The sequence below is a fragment of the Sarcophilus harrisii genome, chromosome 1 (genome assembly GCF_902635505.1).
Source record: "Sarcophilus harrisii chromosome 1, mSarHar1.11, whole genome shotgun sequence".
Classification (NCBI taxonomy): Eukaryota; Metazoa; Chordata; class Mammalia; order Dasyuromorphia; family Dasyuridae; genus Sarcophilus; species Sarcophilus harrisii.
Window position 1 is genome coordinate 264,299,025 of NC_045426.1, and position 18,394 is coordinate 264,317,418.

The following is an 18,394-nucleotide window of genomic DNA, read 5'->3' on the forward strand; positions in this document are numbered from 1 at the left end:
CCTGTAAATAAAAGGCTATTAAATTAAAAAAAAAAAATTCTATATGGCTCACTTGACAACTAGCTAAAAATCAGTGCATTATTTACAATGCAAAGTTTATTAGTACAAAAGGAACTGTGCTTATTTTAAATATTCAGAATCTAAGCAAAACTATGACAACAAGCTATTTTCTATAGCTCCTATATTTGAATTTAGGAACCTTCAGACCACTGTATCAGACCTTTGGTTTAACTGAAATGGGGGGAGGGTAGGGAGGATTGAGGGGGGAAGAGAAAAGAAAATACTGCTTTAATTATCACTTCTTTTGTTGTTGAGTTGTTTCAGTAACGTCCAACTCTGTGATCCCATTTGGAGTTTTCTTGGAGTTTCATACTGGAATGGTTTGCTATTTCCTTCTCCAGCTCATTTTACAAAGGAGGAAACTGAGGCAAATATAGTTAAGTGACTTGCCCAAGGTGGCTGAGGGTGGATTTGAACTCAGGTCTTCCTGACTACAGGCCCAGCCATTCTATCCCTGTGCTACTTAGTTATTATCTCTAGAGACCAAAAAATAATTTCTCTCCTAGAACTGCTACCATGGCTACTTCATCCAGAATGTAACAGAACTTTCTAAGATTGACCATCACAATTACCTTTTCAAAGGGATAAAGAGATGATGCTACTCAGAAACTCTTTTTCAGGAAATAGTAAATGATCAAAAATCGGTATACCTATCACAAGAAGCTACTAAGAGTCTCTGATTTTTCACTTTTCCTCTGGTATCTCGTAAACTCACTTCTTTATTACCTTGCACTTTCCTTCTCCCTTAAGAGGTCATAATGTAGAATTGATCTATTTTAAAATATTTTATTTAACTTGTGTTCCATGTTAATAATTATTTTAAAATTAAGTTACTTTAACTATCTGCCCCATTCTTTTCCCCTAAAATTAATCCTCTTCTTACTTTAATGGAAGAATTGATTTTTTTCCTCTGGATTACCAATGAACAAAAAGTAATAGATCCAGATTGTTTTGTAAGCATTGCTAGTCAACATGTTAAAGTAAATGAATTTCAACTTATTTTGTGATGCATTAGAATATTTGAAAATAAAAATACAGTTTGAATCTAATGATAGCCATTTAATTATTTTTGGAATATAACCATTGTTAATAAGCATGTTTAGAAAAAAAAAACCTACTGATCCCAGTTTCCATTTATATCACTGCTAATTAAAGGAGATAACGTAATATTATATCTTTGCCATTTGCATCCCACAGGGAAGGAAGCCATACTAGTCATAACCCATGACCTACACCCTAAAAATGACAAATATCAGAGAATACAGCTTATATTTACATCTAGTTTTCGGAGTTAAAATATTACATATCCTGAAAAACCTTCCAAACATCTTAAAGTATGAAGACTGTCCCAAGCCAGCAGTCTACACGGTGCTATGTCCAAATCAAGATATACAAACAGCAGTTCTACTCTCAGATCTTGATTCTATTTGTTTGAGACATACCGTACTGCTCATTTCATCCAACTTTTCTATTTTCTATAATAGTTTTTTGAAAAGTTATAAGTTGCATTGCTACAAAGAACTTAGATTTTACTATTTCTTTTTCTACATAGAATACAAAGTTTTATAATAATACATAACAATTTTATTTTTAAGTCTGAGAATGAATCCTTGCCCTACAATGAAAATAAGTAGCACAAATTTATCCTAAGCTTGATGCAGAAACATTTAATTTCCATATAAAAGAAGTTCTAGTCTGAGTAAAATCCTTTGCTAGTCTAGTTGATTTTTAAAGAGTTTCAGATTACTATTGCTGTCTGTAGCTGCTTAGCTCAGTTGATTAAAGACCAATGATACTGACACAGTATGATGGATTCATAGTTGTATTTGCACAAACTAGCCTCTCTCTGTTCCATTCTTAAATTTAGCTAGCCTCATCAAAGCATGTTTTATCTTTCACCACACAATCACTTTTGATAAATAAGTGGATGAAAGACAGGAACTTTATACTATTTTGGTTTCATAGCAAGATTAAAATTTAACATTTGCATCTTCTACCACAACTTACGAATTGTGCATCAGTAGTATCATTTTCATACACAAAAAAACATTACTGTTACAATAAACATAAAAGTTGCAAGAAAAAATGCATTTGGTCTCATCTAAGTTGTTTTATTGATACTTAGTACAGTTAATGTTAACAACCCCAAAAATAATTAACACAATACCAATAAATCAGTATGCTATTTCATTATTGACAGACAAATGTCAGTTTCAAACTCAAAGAATAAGTATTTTTAAAGAGTACTCAAGAATTTTATAGCATAATTTAAATTTTTCCTCTTGACTTTTAAGGTGGAATATACTAAGAGCTTTTCTTCTTCAAAAAGAATGATAAAAAAAAAAAAAAGATTGTTTAGTCATGGCTGAAAATGTCAATATAACAATTTTAATGTTTGTTTTGAAACCAAAATAACATATCACACACAATCTGAATGTTTTCTATTCAGATCTAAACACTGTTGAACTTAACAGTTTAAAAAATGATACACATCAAAGTATCCTCAAAATGACAAGTTATACAACCACATGTTTCAAGCCTACATTATAAACTAAAATAATTAAATGGGACCACAATAAATAAAATTTGGTATTTAACAGGTTATAGAATCAGGAAATCAGTTTTTAAGATATAATGGGAAAAAGCAATAAATATCTTATTTCAAAAATGACAAAGAACACAAATTTTCAACACTGTAAACAAACACTCTCCAGAAAATGATGGAATACTTCACCAAGCATTAAAAAGTTGCAATTTATTCAGAAGATCTAAGAACATTTAGGCTAGTCATAATAGGTCACTAATAACAAACTTCGTCACTTATTAAGTGGGGAAAAAAATAAAAGCAGATACACAGAGTTAAATTGAAACTGAACTTGCCAAAAATATATCTCAATTGGCCACTTTAGGTAACAGAGTAGTGCTCTAATAGTGCTCTAATAGCTTACTACTACAGCATATGTGAAAGCAAATAAAATGACCAAAAAGAAAATGGGTCTTATTTAAAACATGCCTAGAAAGCACCAAGATTAGTCTCTTTATTACAATTCAATATGACAATAAATATATCAAACCTCTTTATTCAAAGTTCCAGGGTCCACTTTTAGATCACCTGCTGAGAGCACTCTTACATATCATCATGATTATATTCCAAAAGTTTCGCAAGCACACAAACCGATTCTCCAAGAGGGAAGTTTGCAAGTTGACAGCACAATGTTTTCGCTTCCACACCAAAGAATCCTAAAATGGCTTCCCAGTCTCAACAAAGCCCGAAGCCAGGACTAATCTGATCCAGCCTCTCTAAGCATCAACTGTCAGTCAGACGGAGTCTTTAAACTTATTGGACAGTGCAGCTTTAGCCAGCCCACAGATATTTAACCCATTAATTTCCTCTTAAATTTGCCCAAAGTTTCACATGAATAAACTAGAATCTAATTTTAGTCATATAATTTAGGGAACAACGATAGCAGTTTCCATCAAATGAGCTTAATTTATATTTCCATTTCAAATATGATCATATATAAAATATAAAATCTAGTTCTTTTATATAAATTACACAACTGATTATAATTTTTAATAATTTAGAATTAAGATTATATTCTTTCCCCCTTTTAAACTTGTATTAAAGGCTAAATTAGCCACTTAAATTTTTTTTTCTAAAATGGAAAACAACTGCCCTTCAACTAACTAAATTAGATTTGATTTACATATAGAAGATATTTGAAGGAAGTAAAACAATGTTGGTTTAGAAAAAATGTTAATTTGTTTATTCTGTCAGAGAAAAACAAGAGATACTTATATAATACTTCAAGGTTTCCATTTGATTGTTATAACCCAATGAGCCTGATATGGACCGTAAGAATTACTATCACCATTTAATAGGTTAGGAAACAAACCTTAAGAGAGAAATGATTTATGTGACTTGTTAACAGTGTCATAGACAAAATTCAAAATCTTCTAGAATAAGTCTCATTCTTTTTACCTCTTCCATTATCACTTTTTCTCTCCAGGAAAATAGAAATGACCCTTAGAGACAAACTGATAATCTCCCACAATGAGTTAACCATTCAGAACCATATTCATGCTAGTTAAATTCCCCTTTTGAAGCATATGATTTGGAAATTTTTAGGTTCAGTCCATACAATGCACAAATCCAGACTTTTTCATATGAAGGAACAAGACAAAAAGAAAGGTGGGACATATTTACAAAGTATAAAAAGCTCCAAGTTATACTAGTTTTAAGGAAAAATAAAACTTATCTTAAACTAACTTAAACACATGCTTACATGTCCAAGTGATAAATTTCCTAAGATCTTTTCAGTAAAATCCCACTTCCTCTTACTGCAGGATTATTTAACTACAGTAAAATCAGAGCAGTCAAACAATATCCTCAATAACAGTAATATGCAATATGTCTATGTATATATATGTGTGTGTGTGTGCTCGCACGTGCGCGCTATGGAAAAATCCAGTACTAAAAATTTTATTGTATATGCTTCAGAACTAAATTGTTAAAAGAGATAAAAATCTTACCTTACCTTTACAAAACATTCTGGATTTTTTTTTTTTTTTTTAAGTATCATTCCCAGCTAAGATTGCCCCAGCAACATTTTTTTCAACAACAATGAATAAAAATGTACAATAATTTTCTGTGGTCCCTAGTCATTTAACAGTCTTTTTTTTTGGGGGGGGGGGGGGAGAATACCCAGTTGCATCTTCCCTAGTACCTAACACACTATTTTGTACATACTGTGATAAGCCAATAAAGTTAGAGACTATTAGAATACTGGATCAGGTTCTCCCTCAGATGAGACATATCTCAACTCTTCTATGACTCAATATAGCAGGAATTATACCATCAATGTAGGTTCAAAATTAAGAAAACTATAAGCATAAGCAACCATATCAGTAACAAAATCATGTTGTTATTAATCATGTAAATCATGTTTTTATGATTATCTTAAATAGAAGCATTAGAGGCTTTTGACAAAATACAACACCCACTCCTATTAAAAACATTAGAGAGCATGGGAATGGAGCTTACCTTAAAATAAATAATATATATCTAAAACCATCAGCAAGCATTATCTGTAATGGAAATAAACTACCAACATAATCAGGAATAAAGCAGAGGATGTCCATTATCACCTCCATTATTCAATACTGTATTAGAAATAGAAACCCTGAGGATCTTCCCCTCCCAGTTTATTTATTTAGAATTTTTTTTTTTTTTACTAGTTGAAAGAGGAGATTCTTTGCCTCAATTGCTACCTAGCCTTAATTAATGAATGGGTGTGGCCTCAGTCAACCTGAGATCTGTTGAAGACCTTACAGTAAAAAGACCAAGGTTGAGGGCAGCTAGTAGAGCACCAGCCCTGAAGTCAGGAGGACCTCAGTTCAAATCTGGTCTTAGACACTTAACACTTCACACTTCCTGGCTGTGTGATCCTAGGCAAATCACTTAAGGCCAAGGTCTCCCACTGCATTCAGGGTCATCCTGATCTATGTCTGGCCACTGGATCCAGATGACTTGGAGGGGAAAGTGAGGCAGGTGACCTTGTACAGCCCTTCCTCATTTAAATCAAATTCATTGCATGTCATGGTCTTCTTCAAGAATAAATGACTCAGTTTTGAAGAGGGGAAAAGTGAAAATTTTTCATCCTGAAGAGAATGTTACTAAACCTCTAGAAACTCAACTCACTAATGATTAGAGAAATGCAAATTAAGACAATTCTGAGATACCACTACACATGATACATTGTCATATTGGCTATGACAGGAAAAGATAATGAATGTTGGAGGGAGATGTAGGAAAACTGGGACACTGATGCATTGTTGGTGGAACTGTGAATGAATCCAACCATTCTGGAGAGCAATTTGGAACTGTACTCAAAAAGTTATCAAACTGTGCATATCTTTTGACCCAGCAGTGTTTCTACTGGAATTATATCCCAAAGAGATCTTAAAGGAGGGAAAGGGACCTCCACATGTGTAAAAATGTTTGTGGCAGCCCTCTTTGTAGTGGCAAGAAAATGGAAACTGAGTGGATGCCTATCGGTTGAAGAATGGCTGAATGGTATATGAATGTTATGGAATATTATTGTTCTGTAAGAAAGGACCAGCAGGATGATTTCAAAGAGGCCTGGAGAGATTTACATGAACTGACACTAAGTGAAATAAGCAGAACCAGGAGATCATTATACACAGCAACAAGAAGACTATACAACGATCAATTCTAATGGACGTGGCTCTCTTCAACAATGAGATGATTCAAACCAGTTCCACTTGTTCAGTGACAAAAAGAGCCACCTACACCCAGAAAGAGGACTGTGGGAATTGAGTGTGGAACACAACATAGCATTCTAATTCTTTCTGTTATTATTTGCTTGCATTGTTTTCTTTCTCAGTTTTTCTTTTTCTTTCTTCTTGATTTGATTTTTCTTGTGCAACAAGATAACTGTATAAATATATATACATATATTGGATCTAACATATATTTCAATATATTTAACATGTGTTAGACTACCTGCCATGTGGGGGGGGGGGGAATTTAGAACAAAAGGTTTTGCAAGGGTCAATGTTGGGAAAATTACCCATGCATATGTTCTGTAAATAAAAAGTTTAATAAAAAATAAAATAAATTTCTAGAAACTCTGCTAGGTTGGTCTTCTTTCGATTAGCCAGAATTTTGTGGAAACAATTCATAAAAATCAGTATAACAGCCTTCTCCATCAAAGACAAGCACTATATAAATGCCTATTCTCTTTCCCTCTTTTTTGATTGAACTCAACTCCAAGAAAATATCAAAATATTTATTGAAATTTATTTATTTATAAGCAGCCATTAATGCATAGAGATAATATCCAATCAGTTGTCCAATTTTGTCATTTCTACCTCCACATCTTATAAATTCCTTTCTCTCCATTTGCATACTCATTATTATGATTCAAACTCTCATCGAATCTCATCTGGACTCAAGAACTTTCTAACAATTTTCCCTGCCCCACAACCATCCCCACTCTAAACTATCCTCCACTTCCTTTGATCATGTCACAAACAGCTCCCTTATTTTATAAATGGCAGTAGCTCCCTGTTATCTTCAGAATCAAATATAAACTTCTGGTTGACATTTGCAGCTCTTCATAATCTTGTCCTGTTCTAACTTTCTAATCTTTTGAAATGATAACTCTATGAAATCTATAGTTGAACAATACTAATAGTCTACACAGCTTTATCACACACAACATTTCATCTTCCATCTTCCTATCTTCACACTGGATATTCTCCACACCTGGAATGCACTTCACTTCTGCCTCTTAAAACCCTTTTTGCTTCAAGGCTCAATTTAAAATGTTACCTTCCCATAAAAGTTGATGAGGTCACCAAGGCAGTAAATATAGAGAAAAGAAAAAAACCTAGGCCAGAGCTTTGGGGAATACTTACATTTAATCATCTAGATGATGAAATTGCAAAGGAGGAAAAACAGGATCGAACAGAGAATAGTGAGGAAAGTGTCAAGTAGAAGGAGAGGATGATGAACATCAAATGTAGCAGATCAGTCAAGAAGGAGGACTGAAAAAAGATCAATTTTGTAATTAAAAGATCACAAGTAATTATGGAAAGAATTTTTTCAGCCAATAATTGTTTCAGCAATAAGGCTGAAATGTAGATTGCAAAGGATTAAAAAGTGATTAAAAAAAAGAGAGAGAGAGAGAGAGAAGGTAGAGATAACTTTTTCAGGAGTTTGGTTGATAAAGGAAAAATAACTTCGCACTTCTCATTTTGGCTAATGACAGGAAAAGATAATGATAAATGTTGGAGGGGATTTGGAAAAACTGAAACACTAATACATTGTTGGTGGAGTTGTGAACTGATCCAACCATTCTGGAATACAATTTGGAATTATGCCCAAAAGTCTATAAAATGATGCATCCACTTTGATCCTGGAGTGTCTCTACTGGGCCTGTATTCCAAAGAGCTCATAAAAAAGGGAAAAGGACCCACATGTGCAAAAATGTTTATAGCAGCCCTTTCTGTAGTGGCAAGGAAATGGAACATCAGTTGGGGAATGCATGAATAAATATAGTATGAGAAAGTATGGAATGAATGTTTGAATGTAGTAGAATAAGAAATGTAAGCAGGCTGATTTCAGAAAAACCATGGAAAGACTTACACAAACTGATGCTTAGTGAAGTAAGTAGAACCAAGAGAACATTGTACACAGCAACAAAATTAAATGATGACCAATTGTGATGGACTTGGCTCTTTTCAATGAAGCTATTCAAGGCAATTCAATGGAAAGATCCATTTACATTCAGAAAGAATTATGAAGACTGAACGTGGATCAAAGCATTTTATTGTTGTTGTTTACTTGAATTTTTTCTTTGTGTTTTCTTTTTACCCTTTTGATCTGATTTTTCTTGCATAGATGACAAATATGGGAATATGTTTAGAAAAATTGCACATATTTAACCTTTATTAGATTGCTTGTTTTATAGGGGAGAAGGAAAGGGAGAGGAAGGGAGAAAAAATTTTGAACACAAAGTGTTGCAAAAGTGAATGTTGAAAACTTTCTTTGCAATGTTTTTGGAAAAAAAAATTATAAAAAAAGAGAAAGGGCACCAGGCCTGAAGTCAGGAGGACCTGAATTCAAATCAGGTCTCAAACACTTATACTTCCCAGCTGTGTGATCCTGGGCAAGTCACTTAACCCCAATTGCCTCAACAACAACAACAAATAAAATAAAATAAATTAAAAAGACAAAGGGCATTTTTTTCCTTTTTGATTTGATTTTTCTTGTTCAGCAAGATAATTTATATGCATATATTGGATTTAACATATTTTTACCATGTTTAACATATATTTGATTACTTGCTATCTAGGAGAGGGGATGAGGAAAGAGCGGGATGGAATTGGAACACAAGGTTTTGCAAAGGTTAATGTTGAAAAATTATCCATGCATATCTTTTGAAAATTAAAAACCTTTAATTAAAAAAAAAAGAGACAGGGAAGAAAGATATAGGATGACAGCTTTAGGGAATGGTAGAGTCTAATGAAAATTTTTTCAAGGATCAGGGAGCCATGGATTTGTTTTAAGATAATAAGGAAGTCATGTGTAAAAAAGGCAAGGCTAAAGATTAGAAAGAAGACATGATTTTATGATATAATCTATTAAAGGGACAAGTTCAAGAACAGGAAGGGGTTGATCTTGGCAAGGAAAAAAGCTACCTAAATGTCAGACTGATAGAAAATAAAAAGAACCTGAAGATGGCACCAAGGGATGCTAAAATTAAAAAAAAAAAAAAAAAAAAAAAAGATAAGAGAGATGTTTGCAAATGGCTTCAATTTTCTCAGTAAAGAGGCAAGGTCCTTAGCAGAGAAAGAGAGTAGAGGGGAGTGTAGGAGACATGAAGAGAGGAAATTTAGAAAAGACTTTGTGGTAAAGTGAGACAGGGAATCAATTAAGGAAATATAAAAGGATATAGAACTAATTTTTCCAATGACAGGCATAATCATGCCATTCTACTGCCATCTTACTGCTCAAAACTCTTGTTTGTTTCTTTTAAGGAAGATTTCCACTACATAGAATGGATCCAGTGGTAAACTTATAGGAGGAATGGACAAGAATTACATAAAATGGATAAGAGTTGTAGAAGCTGGGTAAAGCTCTATGGGATCCCAAATCCATTTGAAGATTTTTTTTTCTTAAAAAGTAGCAACTCTTGCCCTCAGAACAGAAGAAACCAATTCTATTTTATTCCTAGACCTTGGGTTCCAAAGATTCCCAACTCCGACGCCAAAGATTCTCATCCCCATGCTCTTTAGAATGAGGAACAAATTCACTCTTGCTATCTAACTTCCATGGGCTTTATTGGTGATGTTGTCATTAAGTTGTTTCACTCCTGTCTGGTTCTTTGAGACTTCATTTGGGATTTTCTAAGCAAAGCTACTTGTAATATTCTCTCTAAAATGTAATGTTCTCTTGGGGTTTTCTTGGGGTCTCTGGAGGCAGCCTTTCTTTCAGTTCAGTAATCACAATAAGTGCAGCCAGGGATTAAGGTCCAAATCCTTTATTTTCTCCTTTCCTATGGCCCAGTTAGCTTTCTTACTTTATTATCTCCTTCCTGGAGCTGGGCAGCTTTCTGGAGAGCCTTTCAGTCTCGTCTTGGTTCCAAGAGCTTGAGCTCCCACCTGCTTTCTCTGGCTTCTGAATCTCCCCAACTAAATCCTAGCTGAGGCTCCGAGTTTATATGCCCCACACTGAGTACAAACCAATCATTATATCACTAGGAAACCATTATTTGTTATAGGATTAAATCAATGCTCAACTAGATTTAACCATTTTCTCCTTGATTCCATTTAGTAACTTGTTTCAAGTTCTGGCCCATAACATCTCCTTGTAGGGTTAAATCAATAATACTGAACCATGCTAAATTAGATAACTATTGTCTCTATCAATTCCACTGACTTAGTACCTTGTAAGAATCCTTTGTTTCAAGTTCAGAGTTCTGGTCCATAACAGCTACAGGAGTGCTTTACTATTCCCTTCTCCAGATCATTTTACAGAGCAAGAAACTATGCTAGAAACTATATGTTCTGATTTGAACTGGTCTTGTCTTTAGGCCCAGCACTCTACCTATTTTTCCAGTCTTATTACACATTACTCCTTTTCACACACACTATGGTCCAGGCAAACTCCCTTTCTTACTCTTCCTCACTTGCTTTTGCAATGTCTATCACCCCATTCCTGAATGTACTCCCATTGTTCCATCCCCTCTTATTTTCCTTAGTTTCCTTTGATTCTCACTTCTGACACCACTTTCTACATGAAGCCTTTTCTGAACTTCCTAATCATTGGTTCTTCATTGCCTTCATTTACTCTCTCCTGAATCATCTCATCCTTTTTTTTATTGAACACTATCTATCACTCAATCCAAACTCCTCAGTCTGACACTCAAGGTCCTTTCACAATCTGGTTCCAAATTATCCTTCCCGTCTTCCCTCATCTTAGTTTCCATTATGTACCCTTGAATAAAATACAAAAGACTTGGGTTGTAGCCCAAGGTCGATCACTAACAGTCAGTTGTATGACTTTTGAGTAAACACACACTTAGGGAAGTTAAACTTAAGACATAAGCACTGATACACAGGAATTACCTTTGGGAAGTGACATTTGGAAATTCTACACTCGGGGCATCTGGTAAGCTATATGGCACTAGTTTCTATGCTAATTAAGCCATTGGTGATATTAAACTGGCCAAAGTCATTCTACAGTAGCAAGGTGAAGTGCTTGGCAAATACAAGGTAGACAAAAGATAAGTCAGTATTACATAAACTCCAAAATGTTTTCATAACAATCCTGTGAGAAAAGAAACAAGAATGTTACACCCATTTTATGGATGAGGATATTGAGGTCCAAAGAGTAAAGTAATTTACCCATGGTCCCCATAGCTAGTGGCAAAGCAAGAACTTAAAGTTGATCTTCTGACTATATAAGCACTGTTCATCTCATCACATAAGTGTTGTCTCTCTTCCCAGAAACAGGGAGCATAAGAATTAGAAGCAGGAAAACCTAAATTCACATCTCTAACATTTCCTGTATAAATGACTTAGTCTTCTGAGTTAAAGGGAGATAATAATATCTGTAGTACTTTTTTCATAGGTTGTCATTAGACTCTGAGATAATATTTATAAAGCCTTTTGCAAGCTTTAAAATATAAATTATATTTTGCATAATACATAAACATATTATATAATAAAATATATATTATTATACAATTATTATTATCTCTGACAAGTGGTCAAACATGTGATTTGACCTTAGGGACTTTTAAATCTAGCCCCCTTATCTGTGATTACTCAAAGAATCATTATTTGGAGAGGATTACAAGAGTCACGGTATGTGTGTAGAATCATAGCTCTAAAGTTGGAAGATGCCTCCAACGATCAAGTCCAATCCTCTCAATTTAAAGAAGAAAAACAGGGTTGGAGAGGTTAAAGTGAGTAGCTAAAATCACATAGGTAGTAAGGGAAGATTTGAATCCATGTCCTGTAATTTCAGAGCCAGTGATCTTTGGATTGTTCCACGTGTTATATGTTCTCAGTAAAAGGGTCACAAAATTGCCATTTAACACATATGCCCTGGGTTGTGGAAGCAAAGACTATTACTTCAGTACAAGTAGATCAACAGCAAGGGAATTGTTCAGTGATCAAGAAAGCCCCTGAAGACTTCATACACATATTCCATGTCTGAGGCTATTACAGGCATTCCTCCCAAAGGAGCAAATACACTGCCTAGACCTCTAATGATTTCTTTGTTCTCTGACTTCTCAGTACTTTACTTCTAGCTCTCCAATACCTGTATTTTAGACTATAGTTATTGTTATTTATGATTGTGTCTTAACTTTCAAGGATATATTTGTCTTTTTGTACTTCCATTAGTCATCATGCATGGTTTCACGTGTAGGCCTTTAATAAATATTTGCCAAAGAAAGTGATCTGTTTGGAACATTTTGAATAAAAAAAAACTTTTTTGAATTTATCTTAAGAACTACTTGTCCAATTTGGAATTATGCACAAAGGACTATCAAACTGTGCATACCATTTGATGTAGCAGTGTCTCTACTGGCTCTGTATCTAAAAGAGATCATAAAAAAGGAAAAAGAACCCACATGTGCAAAAATATTTGTATCAGCCCTTTTTGTAGTGGCAAGAAACTGGAAACTGAGTGGATAACCATCAGTTGGAGAATGGCTGAATGAGTTCTGATACATGCATGTTATCAAATATTATTATTCTATAAGAAACAATCATCAGGATGATTTCTGAAAAGCCTGGAGATTTCCTACATGAACTGATGCAAAGTGAAGTGAGTAGAACTAAGAGAACATTGTACACAGCAACAAGAAAATTAAGTGATGATCAACTGTGATGGACTTGGCTCTTTTCAACAAGTCTATTGGCCAATTCCAATAGACTTGTGATGGAGACAACCATCTGCATCCAGAAAGAGTATTGGGGGGATTGAATGTGGATCACACCATAATATTTTCACCTTTTTTTTTTGTTTGCTTGCTTTTTTTCTTACTCAATTCCCCCCTTTTTTGATATGATTTTTCTTGTGCAGCATGATAATTGTGGAAATGTTTAAAAGAATTGCACATGTTTATTAACCTATATTAGACTGCTTGCTGTCTAAGGGAAAGAGGGAGGTATGGAAGGAGGAAGAAAAATTTGGAACACAAGATTTTGCAAGGGTGAATGATGAAAACTACCTTTGCATATATTTTGAAGATAAAAAGCTATTATTAAAAAAAGAACTACTTGTCTGAGTTGATAAAATGCATATTATTAAGGTATATTATTTAGCACAAAATTCAAAAGCATTTAATATTTATTTAACTCAACTCTTCCCTTCCCTTTCAATAATCTATATAACAAAATTGTGAATATCAGGGGAAAAAATGCAACTTAATAAGCATGATTTACATATATTTAAAATACGGCAAAGCCAATTAATGAATCATTACTTAAATGCTGTAAGACAATTATAACATGGAAATAATTATGCCACAGGCAAACACTCTACCAGCATCTATCCATTACTAGCTTATACTAATAGCTCACACTTATCTAGTACTTTAAGGAATTTTCCCTATGGTGACCCTGTGACATGATTTTATTATCATCCCCACTTAAGAGATGAAGAGACCAGTTTACAGATGTTAACACAGACCTATTATCCAACAGGGCCAGAAGTCCAGTACTCTTTCTATTCCATTTTCTGTACACAAGTTTGTAGCAGTAGACCCTGACACAGGGAACAAATAAAAGACTGGCTTCAATTTGTCACTATTATTACTACCATAATCTAGTGATTTCATAGGAAATTTAAAAATATACATATATATATATATATATATATATATATATATATCTTATTTTCCTTTAACTACATGTAAAGACAATTTTTAACATTCATTTTAAAAACATTTTGAATTCCAAATTTTTTCCCTTCCTCCCTCCCTTACTTCTGCCCTCCTGAGAAAGTGCTTATAGTTGCATTCAGACTTAGTTGTTTCTTTAGAGGTGGATAAATTTTTTCATCATGGTCCTTTAGAACTATCGTGGATCACTGTATTGTTGAGAATAGTCAAGTCATTCACAGATGATCATACAGTATTGCTGCTACTGTGTACAATGTTCTCCTAGTTCTACTTACTTCACTTTGCATCAATTCATTCTAAGTCTTTACAGGCTTTTCTGAAACCAGATCGCTCACCAATCTTTATAGCATAGTAATATTCCATTATGATCATATACCACAACTTGTTCAGCTATTCTCTGATAGGTACCTCCCACCTTTTTAAAAAAAACATTTCTTTGGAATACAGACCTAGTAGCAATATTGCTGGATCAAAGGGTATGCATAGTTTTATAACCCTTTGGACAAAATTCTTCATAACCGCCTTAGTATCAGGATAATAATAAGCAATAAAAATAATAACAACTCATATTTATATAGGCTTTAAGTTCCGCAAACTTCTTAATGATTCACCCAGAATCACACAAGGCAAAACCTTGGCTCCAGAAGTCACTTTGCTTAAGTTTTGATTCCTACTGCTTCAGCAAGTAAGTAAATAGTATAAAGATGCCCTGTATTAAATTAATCTCTTTAATAACAATATGTTAAATATTGCTAACAATATGTACTGTTAGCAATATTGTTGTTAAAGAAAATTTAAAAAAGATAATAAACTCTGAAAGACTTAGGAACTCTGACTGAAACAAAGACAAAACCACAATTCCAAAGGACTCTTGGTAAAACATACCACCCATCTCCAGATAGAAAGATTATGGATTCACGCTGCAGATTTTTAAGTATACTTTCTTTTTTTTTTCATTCTACCCACCTTCTATTTCCCCACAATTTGGTTATTGTGGCAATTTATTTTTCATGACTGCATATCTGTAATAGGTTGTGTTTTTCTTGCCTTCTCAATTGGGGGAGGAGGTGGAAAATTCAGCATTAAAAATAAACTCAAAAAGAAAGAAGACAGAAAAATAAGAAGAACCCTTTTAGTAAACGATTCTACACATACTTTTGCTAAATTACCTAGGAAGAATTCCATGACTTTGCCAAGTTACAAAGTAGCCATATGCCCAGAATAAGGCTCCCAAGTGAATTCAAGATCATGAAAGAATAGCTCTATTTCAAGTCCACAGTACCACCCTCAGCATGGTCTATCATAGAAATATACAAAAATCCTGATGTCGTACAATAGGCATTTAGACTGCAACAATTCCTGTTTCACCAGCCACACAACTCCCTGATTCACTGCTATCAAACCCTGAATAAGGATATGTAATGCTAGTATTTATTTTAACATGCCACAAATCTGGTATACTTTCAAAAGAGTGTGACACACAGAAGTTTCATCTCCATTTTCTATTCTACACTTCAGCCAATTTGAACTTCTGGGAATTCTCCTGACAATGCCCTTTGACCATATGACAGAATAAATCTTACCAGTTTTTTAAAAGTTAGTCCAACTGCCTCTATTTCCATGCTTTTCTTGATCTACCCAGTACAAAGTTATCTCTGCTATCTGCGAACTCCAAGGGTACTTTGAGGTAAGTAAAAAGGGAATTGGAGGTAAGTAACAGAAGAGAACAGGATAGAAATTAGTGACATCTTGCAGAATGAAAAAGATAAGGATTTTAAGAAGGTCGGAAGAGAGGGAAACACATTCTAGGAAGGAGAGGTGCCTTACACAAATACATAGAGGTAAAGATTGATAATTAAATTCGAGTAAACAGTTAAGGAAATGTATAAAGAAAATTGTAAAATTAGATCAGATTTTAGAGGTACAGAATTCCAGATTTAGAGATAAAATCTAATTTCTAGATTTCCCAGAAGGTTCTAAAATATAATTTTATTTTGTATGTAAATTTTATTTTAAATATTGTAGTACTAATTAAATGAAGAACTGAAATGTATATAGTAGATTAAAGTGTCAAAGGCAGGAAAAAAAATTTCCAGGAGATCCTATAAGTTTAGAAAGCTAGGGTTAATATGTCTTCAATTCCACTGTGTTGAAACTATTATTCTTCATCATATTAAAGTATCTCCATTTTGGATGATTTAGTAGATTGGTGTCACAGAAATTACCTTTCCTTGATGTAACTGAAAGTGTCAGTGAACAACTTTGAAGGGTCTCCAAAATCTTCGAACCAGCTGAATGAAATAGGGTTAAGGGTTAGACCCTCCAGGACAAACTAACCAAAGTTGATAAATGGGCATTAGATATGTGATTTAATTGGCATAGAGAACTCCCAAAGATTAAACTCCTCCTAGCAATACAAGGGGGCATCATCTCTGCAATTAATTCTTAAGATCCATCTAAAACAATGAGCAGCTATGTGACTTGCCCAGTGTCACATAACCAGTATGTGGCAAGCAAGACATATCTAACTCTCAAACTACCTCTCAACCACTTGGATATCATTTCCATATCGAAAAACGGAATGGCAGTGCTTTCAATGAGGTATCGCTAAGGCAATGTTTGATTTTTAAGAGTTTTTAACTATAACCTTCCAAACTCTTTTTATTATTACATATTACAAAAATGATGGCAACTTTGTCATATAACAACTAGATGTTAACATTCTACCATTTGAAGGACCCTTGTTGGAATCTTTACAAAGTGTTAAGTCATTAGAATTGATAGAGACAATAATTATCTAATTTGGCATGGTTCAATATGATTGATTTGATCTTAGAAGGAGATATTTTGGGCCAGAACTTGAAACAAGGCACTAAGTACAACTGATAGAAACCATGCTTGTGTTCACACCTTTAGAGAGCTCATAAGTATCTAAGCACTCAATGGAGTTCACACGTTTGGGAGATTTCAGGTTTAGTATGAGATATCCAAATTCACACCTCCCTTAGGGCCAGAGAGTGCTCTGGGAGATAACCCAGAATCCCTCTTTCTCCAGAAGAAGGAGTTAACCTTTGGAAGATCATATGTGTACAGGAAGCTCTTAGAGCTGGAGAGAGTTACTTGGGAACATTCCCAGGGGTCAGAGAGGAGCACTCTGGGAGGAAGCCCACAAGCCCTATCTTCAAGGCAAGAGAGATTCATTGCATCTTCTACCTTGGTGCTGGTTGGAGCCGGAAGGACAAACCTTTGGATTTGGAGACATTCCGGCGGAGCTCTTAGAACCAAGCAGAGAGATAGGCCTGAGCTAACCGGGCTATATTGAAGGACACAATAAAAGATCTGAACTTTACCACCTGACTGTGTTTTGGAAAAAGAACACCAAGAGACCCTCATAAAATCTATCCTCTGAAAACTACCAGTTTCACTAGTAGCAAATTTATAAAGTGGAAGAACTGGGATATGCCAAGCAGACTGGGAATTGGGGAAGGAGGATGGGTGGGAGAAACGTCAAGATAATCATCTTTCCAGTACCTGAAGATCAGTCATGTAAAAGGACGAATCGGACCTGTTCCATTTGACTCCAAGAAGAGCAAAGGATGGATTGAGTTAGAAGAAAATTTAAATTTGAGGTTAAGGAAAAAATTAACATTAGAACTGCCAAACTAGAAAGACCTGTTTTTGGGAGGCAGTGGGTTTCCCGTGCTTGGAGTTATTCAAGTAGAGGCAGCTATGTCCCATTTGGGATGCTTTTCATCCCTGATGGGACGAATTGGCCTTCCGATTCTCAAATTTGGGGTTTCTATGAAACGTCTGCAGGCACGGCTACACGCCGCATCCAAGGACCACGACCAGGAAAGCAGAACCCGCCCCGCTCAGAGGCGCGCCTTCTGTTCTCGGTCTCCTGGCGAAGCACCATAAAATATTTACCGAGGGAGCTCCCGAGAGTGCAGGGCAGGGGGAGGGGTGTGCTAAGGTCTTCAGCAATACCCTCACTAGGAGGTAGGAAAGTAACAGCGGGGGACCAAGGAGGGAGGCTCCGGGAAGAGCAGCCTTCAAAAAATAAATTAAAAAATAAGAATAAATCGAAAAAACCCGCAGGGAGGTGTCCTCAGGATGCAGTTCCAGCCACGCCCAGCCACGCCTCGCGGCCGCACGTGGCCACCGCTTAACCCGCGATGCAAATCAGGACGGGGGAGGGGCACGCTCGTCCCTCCCCCCGCCCTCTCTCCCCGCCCCCCGCCCCCCCCCCCGCCCCCCACCCCCCCCTTCTTGTGGTCTCAGGCACGGAGGAGAGACGGGCCGAGGCCCGGGAGAGCGCTCCTCCGCTCGGCTGGGACTCAGTCCCTAGCCTCTCGGGGACCCGCCGGTGGCGCCAAGCCGGCGGGTGT

General features: G+C 35.4%; 1 protein-coding gene across 11 annotated transcripts in view; it reads right to left on the bottom strand.

Annotated features, from left to right (window-relative positions):
• The window catches only part of SUN1 (Sad1 and UNC84 domain containing 1), a 73,594-nt gene extending 56,035 nt beyond the window's left edge, over window positions 1–17,559 (bottom strand). For 9 of the 11 annotated variants that reach the window (XM_031941483.1, XM_031941534.1, XM_031941526.1 and 6 more), the window contains exon 1: window positions 17,538–17,559. In XM_031941483.1, coding sequence (XP_031797343.1) covers window positions 17,538–17,552 — 15 coding nt within the window. In that variant the 5' untranslated portion in view covers window positions 17,553–17,559. Of the gene's footprint in view, window positions 1–3,134; window positions 3,337–17,537 lie in introns of those variants that run through there. The other 2 variants (XM_012542792.3, XM_012542793.3) reach the window with 1 other exon arrangement.
• Window positions 17,560–18,394: the final 835 nt, after the last annotated feature.